The 24,362-nt window shown below is 46.9% G+C and overlaps 1 protein-coding gene across 1 annotated transcript in view; it reads left to right on the plus strand.

Annotated features, from left to right (window-relative positions):
* The window catches only part of ZFPL1 (zinc finger protein like 1), a 255,138-nt gene that overhangs the window by 72,419 nt on the left and 158,357 nt on the right, over positions 1-24,362 (plus strand). Inside the window, exon 2 of the mRNA XM_069644943.1 lies at positions 18,398-18,514. Coding sequence (XP_069501044.1) covers positions 18,413-18,514 — 102 coding nt within the window. The 5' untranslated portion in view covers positions 18,398-18,412. The remainder of the gene's footprint in view (positions 1-18,397; positions 18,515-24,362) is intronic.

Consider the following 24,362-nt stretch of genomic DNA (forward strand, 5'->3'; position numbering starts at 1 on the left):
TTATAAGATCTCTGGTGCCCTTCAGTTTAATCGTGGGCCGACTAGCCCAGTGGTGCACCTGGGCGTAGCAGAATCTTTCCATGTCCTGTAGGGATAACCTCTGTTTGCATTCTGTGAACGTGAGCTGGAACCCTTCCTTGTATAGGTGTCTCAATTCCCTAAGTCAATCCCCCAGTCCAGTTAAAAAAGGCTGCTTTATGCAGGCCCTGATTGAGGTTGGGACTTCCAACAATAGGTGACAATGCTCCAAGACCAGGTGCCGCCCCCCATCTCTTGGTCGCTATATTCCAACATGCAAGGGTATGTTTAGTAGAGGGCAAATCTAATGGTCTCCTGCGAAGAGGTCATGAAAGGGAGCCGCTGCAATGGTAATTGGATCGATAATTGTTCCAATTGGGCTCATATTGGGGAATCCCCCTGCTGAGCCCATGAGAATACATGTGAAAGTTGGGCGGCTGAATAATATCTATAGACATCTGGGACTCCAAGACACCCTAGATGTTAGAAGTTCCCTTCGCAAAAGGACCTTCTTAGCAATTCGAGGGTTATGTTGCTGCCAGATTAAAGCGTAGAGCTTCCCCTGCAGTGTGTACAATGTCTGTACCTGGATGCTTTTCGGAAGGGCCGGAAAGTGATAAGGAATTTAGGGATTATGGAAATTTTGACTGCCGTCACCCTCCCCAGCCACAAGATTTGTTCGTCCCATCGTTTGGAATCTGCCTCAATGCTGGGAAAGAGAGGGGGATAATTGATATTGTATGTATCTTTGATTCTACCCAAAATCATGACCCCAAGGTACCCAATGCAATCTTGTTACCAAGGGATCTGACACGAGGCCGATAGAGCCTGAATTTCCGCCTGGGATAGCGCTATTGCAAGTCCTTGGGATTTCAAGTAGTTGACTTAAACCCAGAGGCCTGACCAAAGCTGGCGAGTTCAGCCATCAGCTTGGCCACAGGGGTGTTGGCATCCATCACTATAACCAGGACATCATCAGCGTACAGGGAGATATTATACTCTCTGCCCTGTACTGGGATCCCTCTGATGGCATGGTTGTCGCGTACTTGGATCGTGAAAGAGGAGCGGGGAATGGACAGAGGGCATCCCTGTCTGGTACCTCTGGCCACCATCACTGGGGTGGGGTGTGAGGGTAGAAATTTTCGTATCGCACTATCCGGGTGGTTGGTGTAGAATAGTTTGCTATCAGGTACGCACAAAATGTCGGACCAAAGCCTACACAGTGGAGCAGGCCCTTCAAATGGGACCAGTCGAGATGGTGAAACGCTGTATGGGCTATAACCCCTGCTTTGAGGCCCGCTCTCTCGACGACCTCCACCAGGCTTTGAATCTTCCTGATGTTATAAGCCTGTCTAGATTAGATGAACCAGTGCGAGTAGAATGAAGCGTGAAGAGAGAATTCTGGAGTATATTTTGTCGTCCTTGTTTAGGACAATAAGAATCTTAAAGTGTAGGGTCTTTATTAGGTTTCAAGATAAAAATTGTGGCAGTCACCAACATCGACAGTCGTAGTCCCTGTTTCCAGGAATGTAATGAAAAGCCAAGTGAGATGTGGGGAGAGAATCTCATAATGTTTTATAAAATTCTGTCGTGAACCTGTCTGGGCCTGGGGTAGTATTCTTAAGCGACTTCATATCCGCTATAACCTCTGCTTCCTGAATCGGCTGATCTATATGTGCCGCCGCCATAGAGGAAAGTAGAGAGAAGGTGGCCTGATTCAAGTATTCCTGTAGGACCGCTTCACCTGGAGGGGAGGCTTTGTTAGTCTTTACGTGATATTTATGTACCCAGCGCAGCATGTTGCCTTCGTCCCGGCATAAACCCCCCCCCGCACCCCCTCCTCGTCTAATGGGGCCATCATGTTACAGGCTTTACGTTCAGCTAATTTGCACACAAGAAGTTTATTGGCACGGTTGCCCCTAATGTAGTAGTGTTGTTTGACCCCCTTTTTTCCATTTTATTTAAGTGCACACAACGCAGAGGTATCTAGCTGCTAATTACAGAAAGTGAATAGTACATTAGTGAAATGCAACAGTATGCATAATGGTTACAAACGGCATAGGTGAGTGTATACAGACTAGTGAAGCCTCACTTCATGGTGCGGGGGGGCTACATAAAGTATACGGGTAAAAGTAGGTAACAGGCAACATTAGTATGGGTGCACAGATTGGGGGAAAGCCTCACCTCATGGTGCAGGGGGGCTACATCAAGTATGCAGATACAGAAGGTAACATGCAACATTAGTATGGGTGCACAGATTGGGGGAAAGCCTCACCTCATTGTGCGAGGGGTTACATCATGGAAGCTAATACATATAGGTGATATGCGACATTCGTATGGGCGCACAGAATTGGGAAAGCCTCACGTCATTTTGCGCGGGGCTACATCAAGTATGCAAGTACAAATTGCCAAGATGCGTCATTGGTGTGAGTGCACATGCTGGCAAAAGCCTCGTCTCCTGGTACAGGGGCTACTTCAAGTATGTGAGGAAACATGCATGACAAAATAAGTGTGAATGCACATACAGGCAAGCCTTATCTAGGGTGCAGGGGCTATTTCCAGTGAGTACGCAAACATTAGTCACATCGAATCATACCAAAGAACACCCACAGATCATTCGGAAAGGAGAGCAAGGTATGACCCAGCAATAACACCTGGCTGGCTCAACTTTTAAACACTGGAAGCAGTGGACCACCGACAGTAAATAGATGGGAAGGAGGGGGGAAATTATTAACTCCACTACCCAAGTAGGGATTATGCTCGCCCTCTGTGTGCACTATGCTCAATAACTTATCTGGAGGCCAGCCTCACCACTGCCCCTGAACCTAGACGGTCAGAAAAGGGAAGAGAAGAATATACCACCCAATAGACTACAGGCAGTAAATGGATAGAAAGGAGCTGGTGAATGATAATATAACACCACTATCGAACTAGGGATAATGCTCGCCGAACTGGGGGTACCAAGCCCAATAAATCTGCTAAGAAACCAGCCAATGTATCACCCAAAAACTAGATAATCGGGAAACCAAGGAAAAGAATATACCTACCCAGTAGGACAACCTGATGCATGAACTAAACTACAAGGATTATGAGACATATCAACCCACTAACCAAAACCTCAAATTTCTGCATACTTAATAGACACAAAAACCCATACAACCACCTCTCTCACAGCAAACCGCACAGACCTTACCACACCGCAGCAACAATCATCAAATAGATCACAACAACAGCAGACGAGGACTCTCTTCGATCCTATATGCACACCCAAGCTCAGCGCACAGTGAAAACCGAACTGAAGCTGCTAACAGTGCACCACCTCTCACTTTCCTACGCCCTCTTCACCCACTTACCCACGGTGCACTATATAAATACCTTTTAACATTAGTGACAAAGTAGGTGTAGCAGAGAATTTCAGTAGAGTACAGTTATTGCTAGTGTGTTAAAGTTCTGGCATAAGGCTGAGTGAACATGGGCAAGGGGGTATTACAGATATGTCAGTTATTGAAATTGAGTCTGAATGATAGATCGGCAACAATATGTTAAAAGAGGTCAAGATAAGAGGGTTGCAATTAAAGTACCGGGCTGCTGGCCAATCGTTACATTATGGATGGGTCCAGCACGTTGCTGCAGGACAAGTGGGGGAATGTTGTGGCAAGTTCATGAGGCATCAACAGCACATGGCTGTGGGTCAATCCGGTGGATTGCAGAATAGGCAAAGTTGTATATGTCGCGCAAGGCTAAAGAACAAATGATTTCCACGGTAAGGCTACGAGTAGCGAGCAGATGTGTTGTATATGCAGTGCCCAGCTGTTGGTTAAGTCCGGTGATTGACGAATAGGGTAATGAAAGAGACCATTGCAGGGTATTTCAGACTCATATCGGGTGAGTGCACTCGCCGGAGGTGCCCTGTCGCAAAGGTGTGAGTGTGGGTAAGGGGAATGTGAGGTTGCCCATGCGAAAATCAGGGCAGAGACAGCCCAGGCGGAGCACTGTGTGTGCATAAAGGGAGCGCAAAAGGTCGCAATTGCTAGCAAGTCATGAATGAAAGATAGTTTTTGTGTGTGTGTCTGCAGATCTGGCCACATGTTAGGCTGGGACAGGCACAGACAGGTTTGCAGCCTTTCCCAGCAGCCTTCGCTGGCGGAATGACTTCATAAGTCATGTGAGGTCTGTTCAGCGAGGTGCGCTTCTAACTTGGCCCTAGTGGTTTTCAACTGATGTCTGGCTTTTAGGAAGCCTGAGAGCTTATGCAGTTCCCCCATGGCCCAGAACTCCGCCTCGAGTTCCAACCGTAGGCTCGTTCTGGTATTATTGTAGGACGATGTATCTTACTCTTTGCCTATGCCTTTGACCCCCTTCTCCCCTGTTGATCTGTTTCTTCTCATGGCATTGTGCACCTGGCCACCCTCTGTTATTTCGGGCCCAGGTAACTGTTCACCCTGCCACCCTCCTGCACTGCCTCCAGGCCACCATCTGCACTAGGGTTCTGTATCTGTACCCATACAGTTCCCACCCTGCCACCCTCCCACGTTTCTTCTGCACTTACCATCTATACCTTTCTGACTAACTTTTACCTGCCACTTGCTGGCTGCACTACCATGGTGTTTAAAGCCCTTATTTATACTATTTAATGTGTTTTCTCTCCTCTGCTTTGCACTTTCCACTCCCCCACCCCCTCTTTCCGTGCACTTCTCCTCCATTTTCCTTTCCCATGCACTTGCGCTTTCTTAAATGTCACTGGGCCTAGTAAGATTGCTGTTTTTCTGAGTTTTTTTCTCCCTTGTTCCCCTCCCTTTTTTGCCTGGTCGCGCTCTGAAACACTTGTGTACGAGCCCGATATAAATAAAATATCATTTAATTTCATTACCTCGCCAAACCCAATCACTGCCTTCATTGCATACCAGAACAAGCTATAAGGGATAACATTGCAGCTTTTATCTCCTGCTGTATCACTGTGTCTTTTAGCACTGGATCGTCTAGTCTTCAGAGCCGGTACTTTGAAGGTGTCAGACCTGAGCAAGATAGAGACAAGCACACTGGTGCATGATTAGAGAATGCAGTCCCATGAATGAGGGTCTCCAAGATCGTGGGAACCAATGAAGAGGAAGTCAAGATCGTGTCAATATGGGAGAATCCCCTGTGTACATGTGAGTAGTGTGTGTAGACCCTCAGTTGGGCTTTAAGGAACCTCCAAATGTTAGGTTCAGCTCAGAAGCAGCCTGGCAGGGGTGTTCGATAGTCCACATTATTGGCTGGTAGGGTCTTATCTACGGTTGGGTCAAGAGCTAGATTGATGTTGCCTTCTATAACCAGGGCCCCTTCCACAAAGGACTGTAGGCCATTCAATGGGTCCACAAGGATAAAGTCTTGCTGGTTGTTCGTTGCGTAAACCCCCACAAATGTGAAAGTGATCCCAGATGGCTCCCACAGAAACCTCCCATTAGGGTCCATTAAAACCCCTGACTTCATGAAGGGGGTAGATTTGCTTATTATTGCAACTCCAGTTTTATCCCCCTCCCCAGAGGCGTAGAACGCCTGAGAAAAGTACCCATGAGTCAGGTGCAGCTCATCCCGCTTAAGGTGGTGAGTTTTCTGCAGAAAGACCACTCCAGGGTAAAGTCTTAGTTTCGCAGGATGGATTTTCGTTTCATAGGGTAGTTAAGGCCCTGAACTTTCCAAGTCAGTGTACTTACTTGAAATGTTCAGGGCCTTAACTATCCTATGAAAGGACGCAATCAGAGCCAAGGTCATGTGAGTCTGTCATGAGGGCGCTGTGTCAATATAGCAGCCGTGCCGGCTGTCTTCACTAGTCAACTCGTGTATGTGTAACAGCCCTCCTTCTGCCCTCATTTTCTACCCAAAGAGAATACCCCGCCCATTCCCCCAAATGTATACCATCCAAAAAAGAGCAACAAACAGTTCCTAGTCACCATGTGACCAGACAACAATTGCAGGGTAACCCTGAACCAGGAACAGCAGCATCCAAAGTGTAAAAGCTATTAAACTTGCTTCTAGGTCAGGCTAATAATGATGTAGTAGCGGCCACCAAAAGTCCCAAGGGGCACTCAAGCCGAGTGCCTTCGTCGAGTGCATTGACAGGTCAAACCTCATGGTCTTACAAGGCCAAGTCAGGTAGGGTCTATGGGACGACTTGCACCCCTCCTTTCCCCACGCCCATTGCCCACCCTTGTCCAGGGTCCCCCTCTGGCTTCTGCTCTGTCATGCGGTTGGAGGGCGGCTCCAGGGTAGCAGGTGACTGCCCTTGGTCCGCGGACAGGAGGTGCCCTGCTTCCTTCAAGCTTATCATGACAGGCTTGTTGTGGTAGTTGAAATGGGGAGCTTTCGGGAAGCCCCACCTGTAACAAATGTCTTTTTCGGAGAGCCATTCTGTAAGTGGTTTTAGAATCTTGCATTCAAATGGGGCGATCCCTGCCAGATTTTGGCAGAGAAAGAGTTGTAACCCCTGAAAGAGGATCTAATCTGTGCGTCGGGCTTGTCAAAGAATTCTATCCTTTAGCTTGAAAAAGTGTACCCTTGTCAGCACATCTGGGACTAATCCTTGGCGGGTGGGTCCTGCGAGGCGAACCCTGTGGGTTCTGTCAAGCTCAATCAATTCTTCTGCCTTTGTCCCCAAGACCGGCTGGAAGAGGTCAATCACATAGTCCTTGAGCTCTTGGTCGAGCACCGCCCCAGGGATTCCTCTGATGCATAGATTATTTCTGCGGGAACTATTCTCTGGGTCTCCTAACATGGACACCTTGCCTACGAGGCACTCTATTCACTGGGCCTGTTCTCCGACTTCGGAAGATTGCTCAGACAGGGAAGTTTCAACCTCTTCAATGCGCTGTTCAGCGGCATCCACTCGCCTAACCATCAATGCGATTTTACCCGGCATCTCTGCCAGGCTTCCCTGGATCTTTGAATTAATTTCGGCAAGCCATGATTGAAGGTCAGTTTTCGTGGCCCACTGAGGCTCTGAGAGCGGGGGACTTTCACTGTGGACCTGCAAAGCAGTGGTTGGGTCCTTCTTTCCCATGTCTTGAATGTGCACGAGCAAGGCTATGTCCCATGATTTCTGCGACTTCCCCGATTTCGCCATGTTGAAGGGATAAATGGAGTCCAGCTGGAGTGGGCCCGCAAGACAAGTGACTGCGTCAAGACCCCCAGGTTCGTACCCCAAGAGGCACACTAATGCAACGCCAGGCAGGAATCCACAAAAGTGAAGCAATGCGTGATTGGGAAGGAGACACTGAAGGATCTTCTGTGTCCCAGGTGCCTGTGGGGTCCCACTGATTACACAGGCTAAGCAAATGTCAAGGTCCTGGGAGTGGTGCCTCACCAACAATGTTCACGGTCTGCAGCCACCCTGGGCCTCACCAGGCACCCAGCTCGCTAGGCAAGCGTCCCTGTGGCGTATCACCTGCAACCCGGGCCCGAAGGCGGGTTGGGGAGGGCACTCTCCCAGCAGAGACCACATGGCACAATATTTGGTTCTGTAGCCAGACCTCTGGTGCGAGTCCAAACACCTGACCCAGGCAGCAGTTAGGCTAATCAGGGCTCAGGCACTTTCCCACTCACCGCCGCAGGCTCCAGGTCTTCTCGCGAGAGCCACTTCGCAAGGTGCCTGTCTGGCCCTTGCTCTACCCAGCTCCTGTGGGTAGGAAACTTTTTGTTCCTTTAACAAGAAATCCCCCTCAAAGCCTTTTTATGTTTCTTGGAGGATAAGGTCTTCATGAGCCCCTCGCCATCGCTTTGAGCGTGCCCAGGTGATCACCAAAGGACGTTTTGGATGATGTTTAAATCCTGGTATTCTTAGATATTCTTTTAAATCTTACCTGCCCTCCGGTTCCTAGAATATTGGCATCCATCCTCCATCCCTGTGATTTGGGCCTACCTCCCACTAATTCAAAGGCAACTCCCGCTCAACTGTGGTCATACAATATTCTAGAAAGGATTTCCATATTTCATACCATACAGTGTAACCATGTGGATAAGTTGCAGTGGTTTCTGGAGTACGTGTGGTTGACATGAGAAAAATGACAATTATTCTTTTCTTGTGCATGATTGATCCTCCAGCAATCCATCAGATTGCACTCCAGTTCTTTTCAATTTGCCAGATGCCTCCACGTTTGAGAGGACTTGTCCAGTGTGTCATTCATAACCAAATTCATGTCTCTTCCTCCCCACCCCACCCTCCCAATTCTCACTTCACCATTACAGATCTCACTTTTCTTTCCTGCTTGGTGTAGTTTGGAATAAAGGGGGTTTCCTATGGAAAAGTAGGTCAATTCCGTCTCGCCTATCTTGAGGGCAGTGGAATTGCTGAGTGTAGTCCCTGTGCTCAGTATTCTTTGGTCCAGTATACAGAGGTCAGTTTCCAGAAGTGCCACTTTTGCTACAGCCTCTCGTTTTCTCTAAAAAGCTGTAGCCATTCATTAGGAGTTTTGAGTCCACTGATATTGAGGGTCCATATGGTGTAGCCCATCCCTGCATTAGCCAGGACTGTCTGTGCATGCTCCAAGTCTGCACTGAAAAGGCCCTGTCCCAGGCATTACAACTTTCTTACTAAGCCATTCTTAATGGTGGTTCAAGTCCCAGTAAATGAATCCTCCAACCCAAAACATCCTCCTACCAACCCGTAAAACACATTCACCACATAAAGACCACAGTAAAGTTCTATCAATATGTCAAAAAAGTCCCTGGATCTTTAGTGTAGAAACACCATCGCTGTTGCAATTGTTTCCTTGTCGCCTAGGTTTGCATGGCAGACAGACTAGCCAATGCATTTCGGACTACAAAGTCATTCTTCAGGGTGACATCTTAAAGTAACAGATAAAAACTCTCATGAGTCCCTCAACTAAAATTAACAATATCTTTCTTTTTGTACACAAAGAAATCCTAAATATAGGTCTTATACCTGACCAGTAGTGAAACCAGGAAACGGGGGAGTTCCCTATAAACATAAACCTAGAAATTAATCTTTTGTAACATGCTAATTACCAGAAATCGGTTCCTAATCACGTGACCAGGATTCAAACCTGTGGTGCTCTGCGTTGTCCTGCTTCCAAGATTAATGCATTGCCTCTGATCTATCCTCCCGGCCCTAGAACAAATACAATAGACATATGGATATCATAAACTAACAGAGAATATAGCGGGTGGGAATTGGCTTATGTAAAGTTGTACATTTTTTTTTTTTTCCTTTTCTCAGGTCATTCGTGGATACACAGAAGAGCCAATCACTAAGTAATACAATACACAAGTATATTTTCATTATTACCCATTTCATAGTTGTCTATGGTTGTGAAGTCCTCCAATTCCTACTGACCTGCCACTGAAGTAGTGATGTGTAAGACCTCAAGTGCACCGTGAGTTCCAACCTGGAAAAAACTCTACGGCCACTTCGTGACATATTTATTTCATTTTCTTCAAATTTCACGGGTGCGCGATGACCTCATCACACAGTGACATCGTGTTGTCACACAATGTCACAGAACACATAACACTCTGAGATTACTGGACAATCAATCTGCATGTTGGAATATGTTTTTGTATTCTCTCCTAGTGTAACTAATGTGAAAAGATGACGCTCCGCAATTCAGCTAAGTTGATCACCCAACTTTATTTTGTTAAGTCTCACAGCAGAAAGCCCCAGCACAACCAGCCTTCACCCTGATCTCCAACCGCCCTCCTTACTGAATAATAACATTCCATTCTAGGTTGTGCTGGAAACGTTCCATGACATGGTTCTATACTATACTCGAGGGAGCACATTACAACAGAATGCATCAATGTATAAGAAATCCTATCTTCTGTCACAATACTCTTTCTAATGGTAACCTAGTCTATGAAAGAGCAACATCACTGTTCCAACAAGTACGTTTCATGGGCATTACCAATATATGGTCTTAGTATCGTGCACACTATTGACCTTCTATGTAGATGATTTTGGGTCAACACCTATCGTACACATAGTTTTACTTTACACATCTCATTACAAAATCCATTTCATGGTACATCTCTTAATGTCATAAATGGTAGTCTGTCCAATGTCCATGTTTAAGCTCATTGCTTAGAAGTATACATAAGTTTCTGTAACATCATGTCCATGAAACACATAATTTAGATCCAATGGAGGATAATGTACACATGATGCCAAAAAAGGTGGGTACAGTGTAATGTCACAAAAAACAACATAAACTAAGCTCTTCGTTCATCCCATTTGGCATAACCGTATTCAGTCTATCAATCCAATAGGTGTCCTGTTCTAGCTTCTTACTTACATTCATCGAAAGGCTTGTGTCAATCACTTCCAAAATGTGCAGCTTCTTCTGTGCGATCTGATGCCTGGTGTCAGAAAAATGCCTGACCACTAATGAGTGGGTGCTGTTTGTTCAAATGTTCAAGTGATGCCTGTGCCAACAGATCTGGGCTTTTCCTGATGTTTGGCCCAAATAATATAGACCACAAGCCTGTACACCTCAATTCACACTTCCTAGGCGTTGAGGCAGTAGAGTGTATTTTGTATTGGTGCGGAATTCACTCTCCAAGCTGCAGTGAGTACTCCTAATTGTATTTACTCTCCACTGGTTTTCTACTGCAGTCGGATGTACGTTAAAAGAATGTACACGAAAACGCCGAAGCTAAACACTGTGAGGCCGAAATGCTCGCATTTTTAAAACGGCACCTATTTTTCTTTTTTCAATATGTCACCCGCTTTTGATGTGATGTAAACAGGGGACACCCCCGCAACCCTTGAAGCCAATAACCGGGTGTGCGAGGGACATCCCAGCAACCTCCGCTCCCCACGTTCAGCATTATTGGATTCTGTATTTGTTACTATCCCGAATGCAGTATAAACATGCATATGTTTTTTGTTTTCTCTATCATTTGGGGTAAACCCTCTGAGGTCAACAGGATTTCTTAAGTCTGGCAGTTCATTCAGTTCTGGGTAGTTCTTCAAAGAAACCCAAGAATTTTGCCCAGAACAGAGGGTGCATGGCACTGGGGTGGGACAGGTTCTGTTTTCCCCCTGCTAGGGTCAAGCCCCTGACCCAGTCACATTTGCAAACCACCTTCCATGTGCATGGTCTTTCTCTTTTTGGCTTCCAGCATTTGGTAGCTGTTAGCAGTAGAAAGGGTACAGACCTTGGGAATAAATACTAAGATGCAAGGTTGCCCTCAAGGCATAGGTCAGCACATTCTTGTTTTTCTCCTTGAGAAACTCCTTGACTATTCTTGCCTTTGCACATAGTCCTGCTAATGAATGCTCGACTATCTAGCAGACCAGATTAATGCAATGTCATCTAAGTAGTGCTTGCTAAAGGAATGCTACAGTCTTCCAGTAGTGCAGAATGCAGCAGCCCGAATCTTCATCTAAGTGGCTTCCTCACAAGACGATCTCTATCTGGCTCTGCGTTCCTTAAACTGGCTCCCAGATTTGAGCTCCAATCTCTTTTCCTGGTCCACAAATGCATTCCTCACATGGGCTCATGGATTTTCTACAGGGGAAATGAACACCCAACCTACCTGCTGTAAGGGACTCATGGTGGCAACAGTAAAGACGAACACAAGTGATCATAGTTCAAGGGTGTTTATTAAATTGTATGAATGGGTGAGAAAAACACCCAATCTAAACCTAAATCTAAGATGAGAGCAAGGTACGACCATCAAATAATAATAAGGCAGTCCTAGTGGTATCTTGTCAAATTAAAAAGTGCCTATGATAAAAAAAAAAATTTTTAAAAAAAGATTGCCAATCCTTACCGCTAAGTTACAAAATAGTGTGTATAATGTTCACCAGGAAAAAAAGAAGTGTTCACAAAATAAGTCGGAATGGTATTACGGGGGTCTCGCTACCCTACGTTTCTAACACCGGACAATGCATGACAACGCACTCCTGGGCTTTGCCAGCACAGGCTTACAGTTAGATTACAAAATATCAGTGCCTTCGTGGCCAAGTCTCTTTTACACCAAGTCTCTTGCCTCAGAGGCCCTGATGTGCTATAAACAACAAACAAAAGTTCCTTTCAGTAATCTTCGCGTCAGGTGATTTCCTTTCACCCGTGGATCCCCCTCAACCGGACTCCGATCCTTTTTGCAATGTTGGACTCCCTCAGTCTGGTTCACATTTGCCAGTTTCACACGGTTAACTTATTTGTAATATCTTGCAGGATTCAGATCCCTTGGCTTTTCTAGCACCCAGTCAGGCTTTCGGCTCGACCCTTGTATGGCCTACTTAACCCTTTATGCCGGCCCTTCCTACGGCCTCCTGGTACTATGTTTACAAGAAAAGGGGACCAGCCAGAGTCTTTCGAATGGATGCCCACGTGACGCTGGACCGCTCTGCAGCTGCTCTTTCCCTGTGCTTTAAAAGTTCATTAGCACACACGTTCTTTGTTCATAAGCTGTTGCAGTTTGTAACCTTCGCTCAACACTGTCTGGCTTACTATTGGTTCTCCCTCCAACTAGCTGGCTGTGATGAACTCCTAGTCGTTGCTTGTCTCTGGAATCGAGGACGGTACCAGAGTAGCAAGCGCAGTGCCTTGCCTTGGTTATCAGTGCAGGAGTGTCCCATGCACCGCTGACATCTGTTACACCACAAGTCGGCTGTAGTTCCCGGTCTTATGTTTCCATTAACCGAGCCTTTGCAGGTTTGGGTCAAAAAGGGAGAGGGCATTTCCTCTTTTTTTGTCCTTTCCGGTCTCGCTGCCTTTAAACTGCTGTCCTGGAATAGCTGCTTCCTCATGCATTTGTCCTTGCTCAAAGTGTGCTCTCATGCTCTGCCTTTTATCCGTGTGGGGAAGGGAAAGGGCCGTCGGGTGGTTGTAGTTATTGTCAATTGCCTGACTCTGCCTAACCCTTGTGTTGGGGCATGTCAGGTAAACGGTTCTGGTGTTAGTCTGTTGTCTTTCACGGTGTAAGATCGTGTTCCTGTCGGAAAGGGGGAGGGAGAAGCTTCTAAATATCCTATGGGTCGGATGGGGAAAAGGTGTTATAAGAAAGTGGGTACCACATACCATACATCGGTGTCCCACTTACCCGAAGACTCTTTCCCCTCCTCCCCCCTCCCCATCCAGGTGATCCTCCCCCACTGGTCCACCCCAGGAACTGAATCCAATAGCGATGGCCGTGTCCAGGCCACCTGGAGGACCAATCTCCGGGGACTGACGGGTCAGACAACTTCAGGTTTCTCACACTGCCCACTTTACAGTCAGCTTATATCTTCTTGCTGGTGCACCCTTCATGCTTACTGACTGAAGTGGTTGATCTTTCTCTTGGCAGGAGGCTACTCTCTGGAACTCCCTTCCTCTGGAGAGCAAACCAATGCCTCTTCTTGAATTCGACCTAAAACTCAAAACACTTTGTTCCCAGGATTCTTTATTTTCAAGCTCCCCCTTTTTTCTTTTTTTACCAATCAACTGGAATCTATCAGTGTTTAGGGTAGCTTTTGCTTGTCCGGCAGGTCATCCATGGCTAGTTGTATATCTAGTTTTTAGAAGTGGCATTATACAGGCTTTCTTCAACTGCTAAAGAACTGTTCCCCAATTTAGAGATGTATTAATTACCTGCCACCCTAGTATTGCCAGTTCCAAGGCCTGCATCTTTAGAATCCTCTGGTCCAAAGGAAGGGAAGTAGGTGTTGGGGAACCTCTGTGCCACGTGCCTGGCCGAGGACTCGCAGGGAGAACTACAACCCCGTGAAGGCTGGGCGCTGGTCCGCAGAGCACATATGTCGGCATGTATGCATGTACAGTTTGGTATACCGAGTCTTATTCTGTCTGCAGAGTGAGAAGAGCCTAGTACTTCAGCGATCCCAGCCTGGTTCACAGCAGTGAATAACGATCCCGTGTTGAGGCGGGTTGGAGATGTGAGGAAACACCTTCTTTCAGCGTGTCCATCCAAGGGCGTAGCAGTGATTCTTTGAAGGCTGCCAGCACAAACCAATTAAGCAGTGCAACGACTGCCTCTGGGCTCACCCACAATCTAGCTTTATGTTCTGCAAGTTTTAACGATGGCATGGCATCAAAGTAAGATGGACACAATTGATCACAGTTCAAGGATTTTTATTACATTTTAAAGTGGGTGAGATAAACACCTAACCTAAATCTAAGATGGGAGCAAGTTACGACCATCAAATCATAATAATACAGTCGTAGTGGAGTCTAGTCAAATAAAAGGGCCTATACTAAGAAAACCTATTGCCAATCCTTAACCGCTTTGCAACAAAAGAGTGTGGGATAATATTCACTATCGCCTTTGAATCTCAATCAACTCATTTGAAATATTCAGAAGTCTCAATGTCTTATTAAACAATCTCGCAATGTACAGTTTTTTGGTCTCCCTCATCCGGGCTCAGACCTTCCAAGGCCCTTGTCAGTTTTAAACGGAGACTTCCGAAGGTTGATCAAGTCTCGCTGGGTCACTCTGTTTGCTTATGGCAAGTCCAGGCTCTACAAAAAAAAAAACAGTTCACACATCGTTCCCCTTAGGTGGGCACCAACGCTTATTTCACATTTCACAATCAAATCTTCAGCAATGTGTCGAGGACTTTCGATTGTACATGGGGTTTGGCTTGACCCAAGTATGACAACCTTGCCACCTCACGCCGGCCTGCCCTATGGCCTCTTGGTACTTGTTGTTTTCAATGCTTTTGTATCATCACATTCTCTTTATTCAGGGTACCAGCCAGAGACCTTCTGACGAGTGCCCACGTGGCGCCGGACCACTCTCACTGGTAACAAGTTTGTCTACAACAAATGACCACTGTTTATCTTCTTAATGTTGCCACTGCAACCTTGAGCTTAACACAGTCCAGTACCCTTAGCAGGTTCTTCCGACTCACCGGCTGTGCTGAACTCATTGGCGTTTCTTTTGCCACTGGAGTCAAGGACAGTACCACAATGGCAATCGCGTCTCCACGCCATCGCTATCAGTGCGGGAGGCTTCCATGTACCCCTGACACCAGTCACACCATTCGCCAGCTGCGATTACCAGTCTCGAGTTTTCTTTGTCAGAGGTTTCATGGGCCTGAATTTGAAAAGGGCAAGGGCAACTCCCTCCTTGACGTCCTTTCAGGTCTCGCCGCCTTTCTCCTCCGTTTGAACTGCCATCTTGCAATAGCTGCTTCCTCGTACATTCGGCCTTACGCAGAGTGTGCTCTCGTTTATCCTATGGGGAAGGGAAAGGGCAGTCAGGTGTGTGTAGTTGTCGGCAATTGCCTGACGCTGCCTGACCCTTGTGTTAGGACATGTCAGGTAAACGGCTCTGGTCTTAGTCCGTTGTCGCTCATGGTGTGAGAAAGTGTTCGTGTTGGAAAAAGGGGGTGGGGGGTCCAGTTTCTACATATCCTACTTGGCAGAATGGGGAAAAGGTGTCAAAAGGAAGGTGATACCTTGTCTTGCCCTTCGGTGTCCCACTTCCACTCCCCGAAGACCCCTCATCCAAGTGATCCTCCCGCACTGGTCCACTCCCAGGAACAGGATCCAACAGCGATGGCCGTGTCCTGGCCACCTGGATGACAGATCCCCGGGGACTAGCTAGTGAGACACCTTCAGGTTTCTCAGAGTCAACACAGATAACTAGATGATTGTTGACTTATGTGTTTTTGTTGCTTCCTCCCTTTTATTATTGATCTGTGTTGAGATGGATTTCTGAACTCTGAACTGGTGGGCAGAGGTTCAGTAGGCCAGCCTAGTTTCTTGGAACAGGTTAACCTTCTGGATCAGCCAGACCAATCAAGGTAGCTTGGCGGTGGTCAAGACTAGGTCTTAGGAGGGGTGAGGGTGACTGAAAGACCTCAATGAGCACTCCTGACCAAACTTTGGCAATCTCGCGGATGTGCGGCTTTCAGGGACAAAGATACAGTGTTGATTCCCCTACGGGACAGTGGCGATTTTCTCTGCTCCTGGTGGATGGATCAGGCCAGTTCCGCTGTTGCAGGCTTCAGGGCACAGAGGACCACAGCTGCAATGAACTTCCAAAGTTCATCACCACGGCTGGGCGACACGGTAACGGCGTATACTCCGTTTCGGGCGCACTCACTTTACTCCAGACCTGGGAATGCCAAATGTATGAAAATTCGGTGCGAGAGTGCCGTGAACACAGAGCTTACGATCTACCAAGTTTCAAGGGCCTCCTTGAAACGACGGCGGTATCAGGGCGATACCTCTGCACAAGCTGGCCAGTCCACTGGTTGGGCCAGGGCCACTTCCGCAAAGGCTTACTTGCAGGTTAAGATGAAGGTGCCAAGAATTGTTGGTCCCACTATTCTAATGGATCGAAGCGTCTTTGCAGACCTTCTAGGATGACCAGATGCAGAAGGGTCCAGCGGGACGACAGCAGGCTCAGGGTGCCAAACCTTCCAGCGGGTCACCAGCGGTTCCTTGACTCGACTTCTTAGTTTCAGGATACTTGGATCCTATCCTTCGTTCAGTGAGAACTCCAGAGATCGACATGGTATGGGTTTTTGGAGCCTTCTCTTATACAAAATCTCCTTCGCTCCAAAATGAAGAGGACCCAATGCGAGATCTGCTCACATACAGGCATACCATACGTGGACCAATCATGGACCACGATGGTCCCAGGCATTCACAGCACACCAGACTCTCTGGCACCCAGGATGTTTATTGGAACCAGATGTTCCAGCCTACATACTCGGGGCGCGCACACAAGGCATGCTGAAGCCCGCGAAAGCTTGGCACTTTGCGGGAAAATGCATGCCCAAATAAGGACTGACCCGGGTCAGCTCGACCCGGGGAAGTTGAAGGGGCAAGATGGCCAAAGGACAGGACAAAGAACCTTGTGGCATGACCATTTTGGAGCAAGGCCACCTAACCGTGCCAAATGCGGCAATCACGGTTTACCCGGCAAGAAAGGGTTAAAAATGTGCAAAGTGATAAGCTGCCACCAGCCCTGTCCAAGGAACATCTGCACTTCGCCTGACAAAAAAAAATCCTTTGAGAGTGACTAGGGCCTTTGGAAATGACTCGACCCAAGTGCACTGTACTGTAAGGTACATTGTACATTTGTTACATGTTGCAGAAAAGATGCAACACTGACGCGGACTAAGGGAAACAAAGTCTCCCTGTGCTGACTTAAGAGCATGTCAGTTTACCCATAAGAAGTGGGCGAAAAGCCCAGAGGAGTGCAGCAGAAGGCTGTGCTGCTCTGGTAAAGCCAGACTATGGTGTTTAAACAAAGCAAAACCTTTTGGGGGGAGAGGGGGCTCACACATACATGAAATGGATATATTTCCTAACAGTACAAAATGGACAATCATGTGTGGACAATTCTGCGTGGTGGTATGGTGGATATTCTTTGGATATCAAGGCATCATACTCGCATAACAACATCACTCTGGCTCCTTTGGCTTGTTTAGTGCTTTTATTTGTGTTATGCTATGGTGCAGTTTGCACAGTAACAAGGGTGTAAGGCTACATGTTGGCAGGCATCATGTGGATAGGTGACATAAAGGTATAATTTGTGAGAGTCGATGTGAGTCAGTGCAGTGTAGAGTGTATCCGACAAGTCTTTCCTCAACTCCCCTACCTATCCAATAGGTTTCCCTTAACCACTTTTGGGTTTCCCAACTTCCCTATGCCTATCCACAACCCAACCTCTTCCAGACCCTCCCTCTCCCATTGTCAGCCAAGGTGGGAGGGTCGAGTGCACGTGGCTTTTGGCTCACACTTGCGACATTAGGTCGCTGGTTCTTCAATACTGGGACCTTGATTAGCTAATTCTTCTTCCTCCCTATTGGTTCCCTCATCATCACCTTTGTATCACCTATTAAATCCAGTCATTTCATCTTCTGTTTTTAATCTTTCACTTTCTTGTAATAAAAAAAATCTTAATTTTTTTTCATGTCTGGCATGGCTACAAGGAGTGACAAATGTGTGCTTTATTTTTCTTAGCAGTTGCTAAAACTTTGTTTCCAAAGTAACTGCTGAAACGATGCTGAAACAATGCCCTAGATACATTTTTACCCTCTTATTATTTTATGATGTGACATTTGATTTCCTTTGAGAATATATTTATGGCCTCTAGTGCTTTGTCCTTGTTCTTGTCCTCTTCAAACAAATGTTCAACCATTTAAGCCTCGCTTCTCCAATCCTCTTTTGATTACCCCCAAGTTCCAAGATGAACATTGGTGCATGATGTACTTGACTTTTGAAATTTTTTTTAACTGATTTGCCTTCACTATTGTAAGTGGACCAACTAGTAGAGTTTAATTTGTTGAGCGTCCCATCCATCAAATTTAGCTCCAATATAACTCCTGTTTAATGGTAGCGCCTGAAGAACATCTGTTTCATTCTTATGATTCCTCCCGTTTCCTCTGAAAGGCTTAATCTTTTTTTTTTTTGTCCTTTTCCAGGAAATCTAAGACGAAATGGGGCTGTGCAAGTGTCCCAAGAGGAAGGTGACCAATCTCTTCTGCTTTGAGCATCGCGTCAACGTGTGTGAGCACTGCTTGGTTGCTAATCATGCAAAGGTAGGCCACTTGCACTCTGGAGTACATCATCACACAAGAAATAATCTGTGCTGATAAATTTCACTAGAGAGAGCTTTTTGCATACTTGTGTGCCATTGTTTGTGAGCTCCCTGTATGGTTTTGCTTGCAGGTTTTTCCCAGGATAGGCAACTTATACACTTCTCTTTCATGGCATAGTTGCTTGTGCACTTCTGTGAAATGTAACTTCAAGGGATTTTTATTTTCAGAAGCGCAGATTTAAGTAATAAATTGGCAATTATTTTGGTGTGCAGCCCAACTACGCAGTACTTGGCAGTGAACTATGGGGTGTAATGTGAGCATAACTGACTCCATTGTGGATCTCGTGAGGGATGGCAGGCTACATATGCTTCTTTAATTGTATAGGTTTCCTTCTTTGTACATTATAAATGAGTTGCGTGACAGTGTCAAGGACCTTCCCCTGTCAAGGGGAACAGGCACCCTTCTCGGCCTGGGGCAGGAGGCCTGCCGGGATGTTCTCCCGAGTCAGTGCTACCACAGATTCTGGGTGTGGGAGCTGGGAGGGTCCTAGTCTCTCTTTCCCTTCCTGTTATGGGGATTTTCCTAAAATCCTAATGGTAATAAGACACTTAGTAAGCTATCCCTGTGGTTTGTAGATCCACAACTCTTAGTATCAGTCTGTACTAGCTCAGGACCTTGGTAGAGTGGCAGAGCAGTCAGGCTTATCTTGAGAGGAAGATGTGAGCTGTTGATAAGTACACTGAATCTTAGCTAGATAGGCACAACAAAGAAGCACTTACACTTATAATTATATACAAAGTATATGTATTTATTATATGTACACCAGAATCACTTTAAATACTTCAGACGTTTATGGTAGAAGTCTTTGGAATACTTGATTAATACACTTCAAATGGCACTTTCACTTTTGTGTTTGGTTGCGGTTACATTTGTAGCAACGTTAGAAAGGGAAAAGACAATGTTATCGTATTGTCGGTTATTGTGCACTGATGTGGTTTTCAATGGGTTATACGTTAGTACATTTACTCTGCAGACACTTAAAGGGACAAAAATGGTTAGCTAGTGTAGCATGAGCTTAGTTCTAGGTTCTAGAGACGGTTTCTTCGCTTTTGAGTCCAAAAACTCAACCCTTGCGAAAGGCAGTTCGTAGAGGGCTTGAAGCCTGGACAATTTGTGAATAATGAAGCGTTCCTGTGGATTTCTTCCAGTGTCTAGAGTTATTGAAGCAGCAAGTTAACTAACAAAGGAGACCTTAAAACGGACTTGAAAAGGGGACCCAAGCAGTGGCTTGGTTCGGAGGTAAGAGTGGGTTGCCCTGGATACCTCTACGTGCACTCCAACGCTCTGGAGCGACTTCTTGGAATCAGATAACCAATAACTTTTTCCCCAGAGTACCTTAGGTTATAAGAAAATATTTATGCTGGATGCTCTGCGATGTTGTAGCTTTGGACCCAACCTCCGGATTCCATGGTCTGGTGACTGAAGGCAGTACAATGGACAGCATCTCTCAGCAGCAGTCTTGAGGGAGGACCTGTAGCATGACTTTCAGCAACTTCTGGGTTCACTCTGTGGTTTTGGTGCCTTTTCTGCCGCATCAACTTATCATCCGGTCCATCTTCTTTGCTTTCTGCAGTCCCACACTCTGGTGAGATGGTCCAGGCGAGTCGGATCGGGTCCTTACGGGTTCAGCAAAGATTTGGACGGATTCGGCCTTTCCAGGACGATGCACTTGAAATGTGCAGCAGGTCTCCTAGTATTGGGGTTCCGCAGCTCTGAAAGCTCCTAGGACCTCAGGAGATGGCGTGTTTCAAAGTTAGTCTTTGGACTGGTTGTTCCCACCGGCCAAAGGGAAGGAGTCGTTCACTTTGGAACTCCTCTGTCGTGTAGAAAATGGGGTCAGGAATGCAGTGTTTTCAAAGGGTCTGCAGGCATCTCTGGTCGTCTTCTTTGGTTACGTCTGTTTCCAGTGGTCGACTTGCTTTTCACTCCAGAAGCCTCACTTATTACACAGTTCCAGCATACACTCCTCTGCAATCTTTCTCAGCATTTTACAGAAATGGGCGTTTGGCTGTCCAATCAGGACAGCGGACCCCCTGTGGGAGCTGGACCTATTCAGGCACTCTTGCAGACAAAGGACAGGGGGGTGGAAAGACCCCTCCCCTACTTCCTGCCTGCCCAGGCACTCTGGAGCCTACGCGGGGATACCTACCGGTTCTCACCAACACACACTGACCTCCCCCCTCCCAGAATGGTAGAAGAAGAGCTAACAAAGAACAACCACGCTAGTAATTGTGAAAAAAGAAGTGAGGCCCCAAGTTGGTGCTTGGGTGCCCCTATTGTGCCCTACCGAGGCTATGGACATAGCCTCCAGTACAAAAAATACACAATAGTTGGTAGAACACGTCCACTGCCACCAGCCATAACTAGGTGATTGTCTATGTGACTAAAAAGTCACAGGAGCAGAGAGAAGGGGGATACTAGGTATTCCTTGTGGCACGCCACTGAAAGTGGTGTGTGCCAATCTCTCACACTATTTGGAGATATATTAAGTATCTCTCTATCCGGAAGAACTGTAGTTATTGGAGGATGCAGAAACATAATCTTAAAGTAGGACCCTATGGGTCACCAGCAACACTGCCCATGAGGAGCTATGTGCTGCAGTAGTAAAACAAAGATGCCTTTAAGAGCTATGGAGCAGACCGACTCCATAGTACAAATATGAATACACAGAATATAGTTTCAAAAGACAGAACCCACAAGACTGAATGAGAGGAAAAAGGATCGACTCATTCCGTATTGAATGAAAAAGGTCCTGAAGTCCAGCAAAAAGTGCTGGGGGTCTCACTAGGAGAGGGGATGAAGCACAAAAATGATAAATCTCCCTACCACGCCCACATGTGCCTGGTTACGATTGCAGTGTACCACTTGCAATCACCCCATTCCACCCTCCTCCGAAATTCGCCAGTGATTTTTCTATTTGTTTGCAGGACTTTCATATCCACACACCTTTGCAGTAGAGCGTGGAACACGCAAGTGTCACAGATGGCCGCAAGAGCACACCAACACCCAGAAACAATTCAAGGGTTTTGATTTTGATATGTCGAAAAGGGCTCTATGGGCCGCCGCCGCTCTCTTGTGTCCAGGTATGAGCCATCCTTCCCTAACCCAGACATCCGTGAACCCCTGGTTGTTCCCTAGAGATCGGTAACCCCTACTATCTAAAGGCTATCTAGCACAATGAAATGGCCTAAAGGCAAATGCCTGAAGTATCTAGACTCTAGGGGTTCCTATTCAATGACTTCGCAATGTGATGTATCTCGAGGTTTGTGCCTTCAGATACTGAAGTCCCACTCTAAAGTGTCCTGCCACACACACTCTGGTGTTCCTCGCCCTACATCTGTCACTCTCTCTTCCTCCTCAACCTACAGTTTCTCCTCTTTCTCTCTGATTCCTCCTTCTCTATCCCCCTGATGTTCCTCTCACTATTCTCTGCCTCCACCCTCTGATCTTATTTCCTACTACTCTCTCTTCTCCACTACTGCTCACCCCTCTACACACCACTTCTGGCCCACCCACACCTGCTTGCTCAATCACTCCCTCCTTTTACTCAACTTCTCACTCACTTTTTCACCAGCCAATACCTCACCTTGCACAATGCCTGAATAATCTGCCTCCACGCTCCTCTGCACCATCCTTCATCCTCCTGGTCTTCCTGCACCCCCTCGGACGTAACATGAACAACCCACAAGTTCCTGCTTCATGAGTCTCCTTTTATCCCCCACCATCCCAAACCCTGTCACTTCCATTGGCTGTCCTCCTCTGCTGGTTCCCTGGGCCAATATCCTAGTATTCGCCCCCCCACCCCTCCCCGGACGGTGTTACAATAAGTAAAGGACATAAAAAAAGGGGTCTAACCATGCCCCTACCTCCTATGCTGGTCCGCCTGGGTTTGGCAAAGGCGGCCTGTTGTGTTGTGTTCCAATGTTCATGTTCCAGTTTGTGTGTGGGTCTCCACTTGTTGGCCCTTTGGTTTGGCTGGTTAGCGCAGGTGAGTGTCGTTATTTGAGGAAGCGGTTGGGAGCTCACTGCATACGTGCTAATTTCTGCTGGGTTTTTCATTGTTGTATTGCAAAGTTTCTTTGTTTCATTCTGCTGCCGGTTTAGGTGCGTTGTTCCTCCGCAGCTCTCCAGAGTCTTTCTCTGGTCCTCTGCCAAATTCTCATTCATTCGAAGCAGGGCCGAGATTGTCCCGGGGAACCAGCTGAGCACGAGGACCAATGGAATTGGGGGGAGGAGGAGGGTAAAAAGCCACTTGGAAAACTGGAGAATGTGGGTTGTTCAAGTAAGTTCAATGGAGAAGGCAGACTGAGCGATCAAGCAGAGGAAGAACTGTGCAGCAGAGCATGGAAGAGACTAGCAAAGAGCGTGTGCAACGTGAGGTAATGGTTGGTGAGAGAAAGTGGTGCGTGTGTGTGTGTGTGTGGGTAAGGTGAGTGAATCGGGCTAAGTGGCAGTGTATGGAAGGATATAATTGTGGCTGAGAGAGTGAAAGGAGGGTGACTGGGAGGGGAGGAGAGTGCAATGGAAGGGTGGGGGAGTAGAGGGCAGCAGAGAGGCAGCATAACATTGGAGTGATGGAGGGAGAGGGAAGAAGCCAAGGGAGTAGAGTAGATGCAGGGAGAGGAAAGAAAGAACATCTGGATGAGGAGAAGATCAAATGAGATCTGGGAGATGGCAAGGCACCCTTCATGAGATTTTTCTTCTTGTAGGACCCTATGTAAGAATCTACCTAGAGGACCCCAAAGGGAGTAAGCGAGATAAGGTGGTTGCCTTCAGGCCCTCGCCGTTAGCCAGTCAAATTATAGATCTCTAGTTACCACTGTGGAGCCAGGAATGCGACCCAGACACAGTGGACTCATGGTTCTTGGTTATAAACCTTTATTCAAATCAAAAGTGGTTGGAAAAAGTCTCACTATCCCTGATCTAGGAGATATTTTCCACCCTCAACCAAAAACGAAGGGGTCTGACCTTTGTCAAGATGTCCAAAATAAAATATGTCCCGTGTCTGAAATCCTATTCTGGCCCTCGCGCTCTAAACTAAGTGTTCACAGTTCTAGGGAATGGCTCCCTTCCCCAGACTCTTTTTACTAAATATTCAAAAGTTGAAAAACAAAGACTAACCTAGTTCCTTGTAACCTAAAAGGCAACTCTCTCTTCTTAGTTTGTTCACAATTCCAGGGAATGGCTCTCTTCTCTTCTTAAGCATGGGTCCGGGAACCCGTTCGTCTCACAGTTCAAAAATACATTAAACCCTTTATTTTAATGGAGCGGCATACATTTTAGGCAACCCAGTAACCCGTTCTTATTCCCTGCATTTACCAGGTGCTTTTACATGTCCCTCCCGCCTCGTCACTTCTTCTCCGATCAGTTTGCTGGCTCGCTGTGCATCTCGTTAGTCGTCTTTGCCGCATCCTGTTCCACTATACCCAGTTCCCACTGCCTCTTACTCTCAGGCGGAGGGCCCTCTGCCACTCAGGTTTCTCTTCACACTGTCAGGACTCACCTCTGCAATGCTTTCCCCAGTGTGCTTGCTCATAGCATTTTTGACCTGCGTCTGCCCACCTCAACGCATCACCCAGCTTCTGCACTTCTCCTTCTTCTCTGCGTCGGATTTAAACTTCCCATCAGGTTTGAGCAGTCTCCAAAGACTAGACCGCTGCTTTGGCTTACCTGTCTTAGTCATCTTAATTGCTCCATTCCTCTTTCTCGTCTCAGTTACTGGCATACTATTCACTGTTATATAGGGGAATATTTGAAGTAGACCTGGCAAGGCATTGAGGGAGAGGGT

This window comes from Ambystoma mexicanum, chromosome 2p (assembly GCF_040938575.1).
Source record: "Ambystoma mexicanum isolate Mex_15411 chromosome 2p, UKY_AmexF1_1, whole genome shotgun sequence".
Lineage (NCBI taxonomy): Eukaryota > Metazoa > Chordata > Amphibia > Caudata > Ambystomatidae > Ambystoma > Ambystoma mexicanum.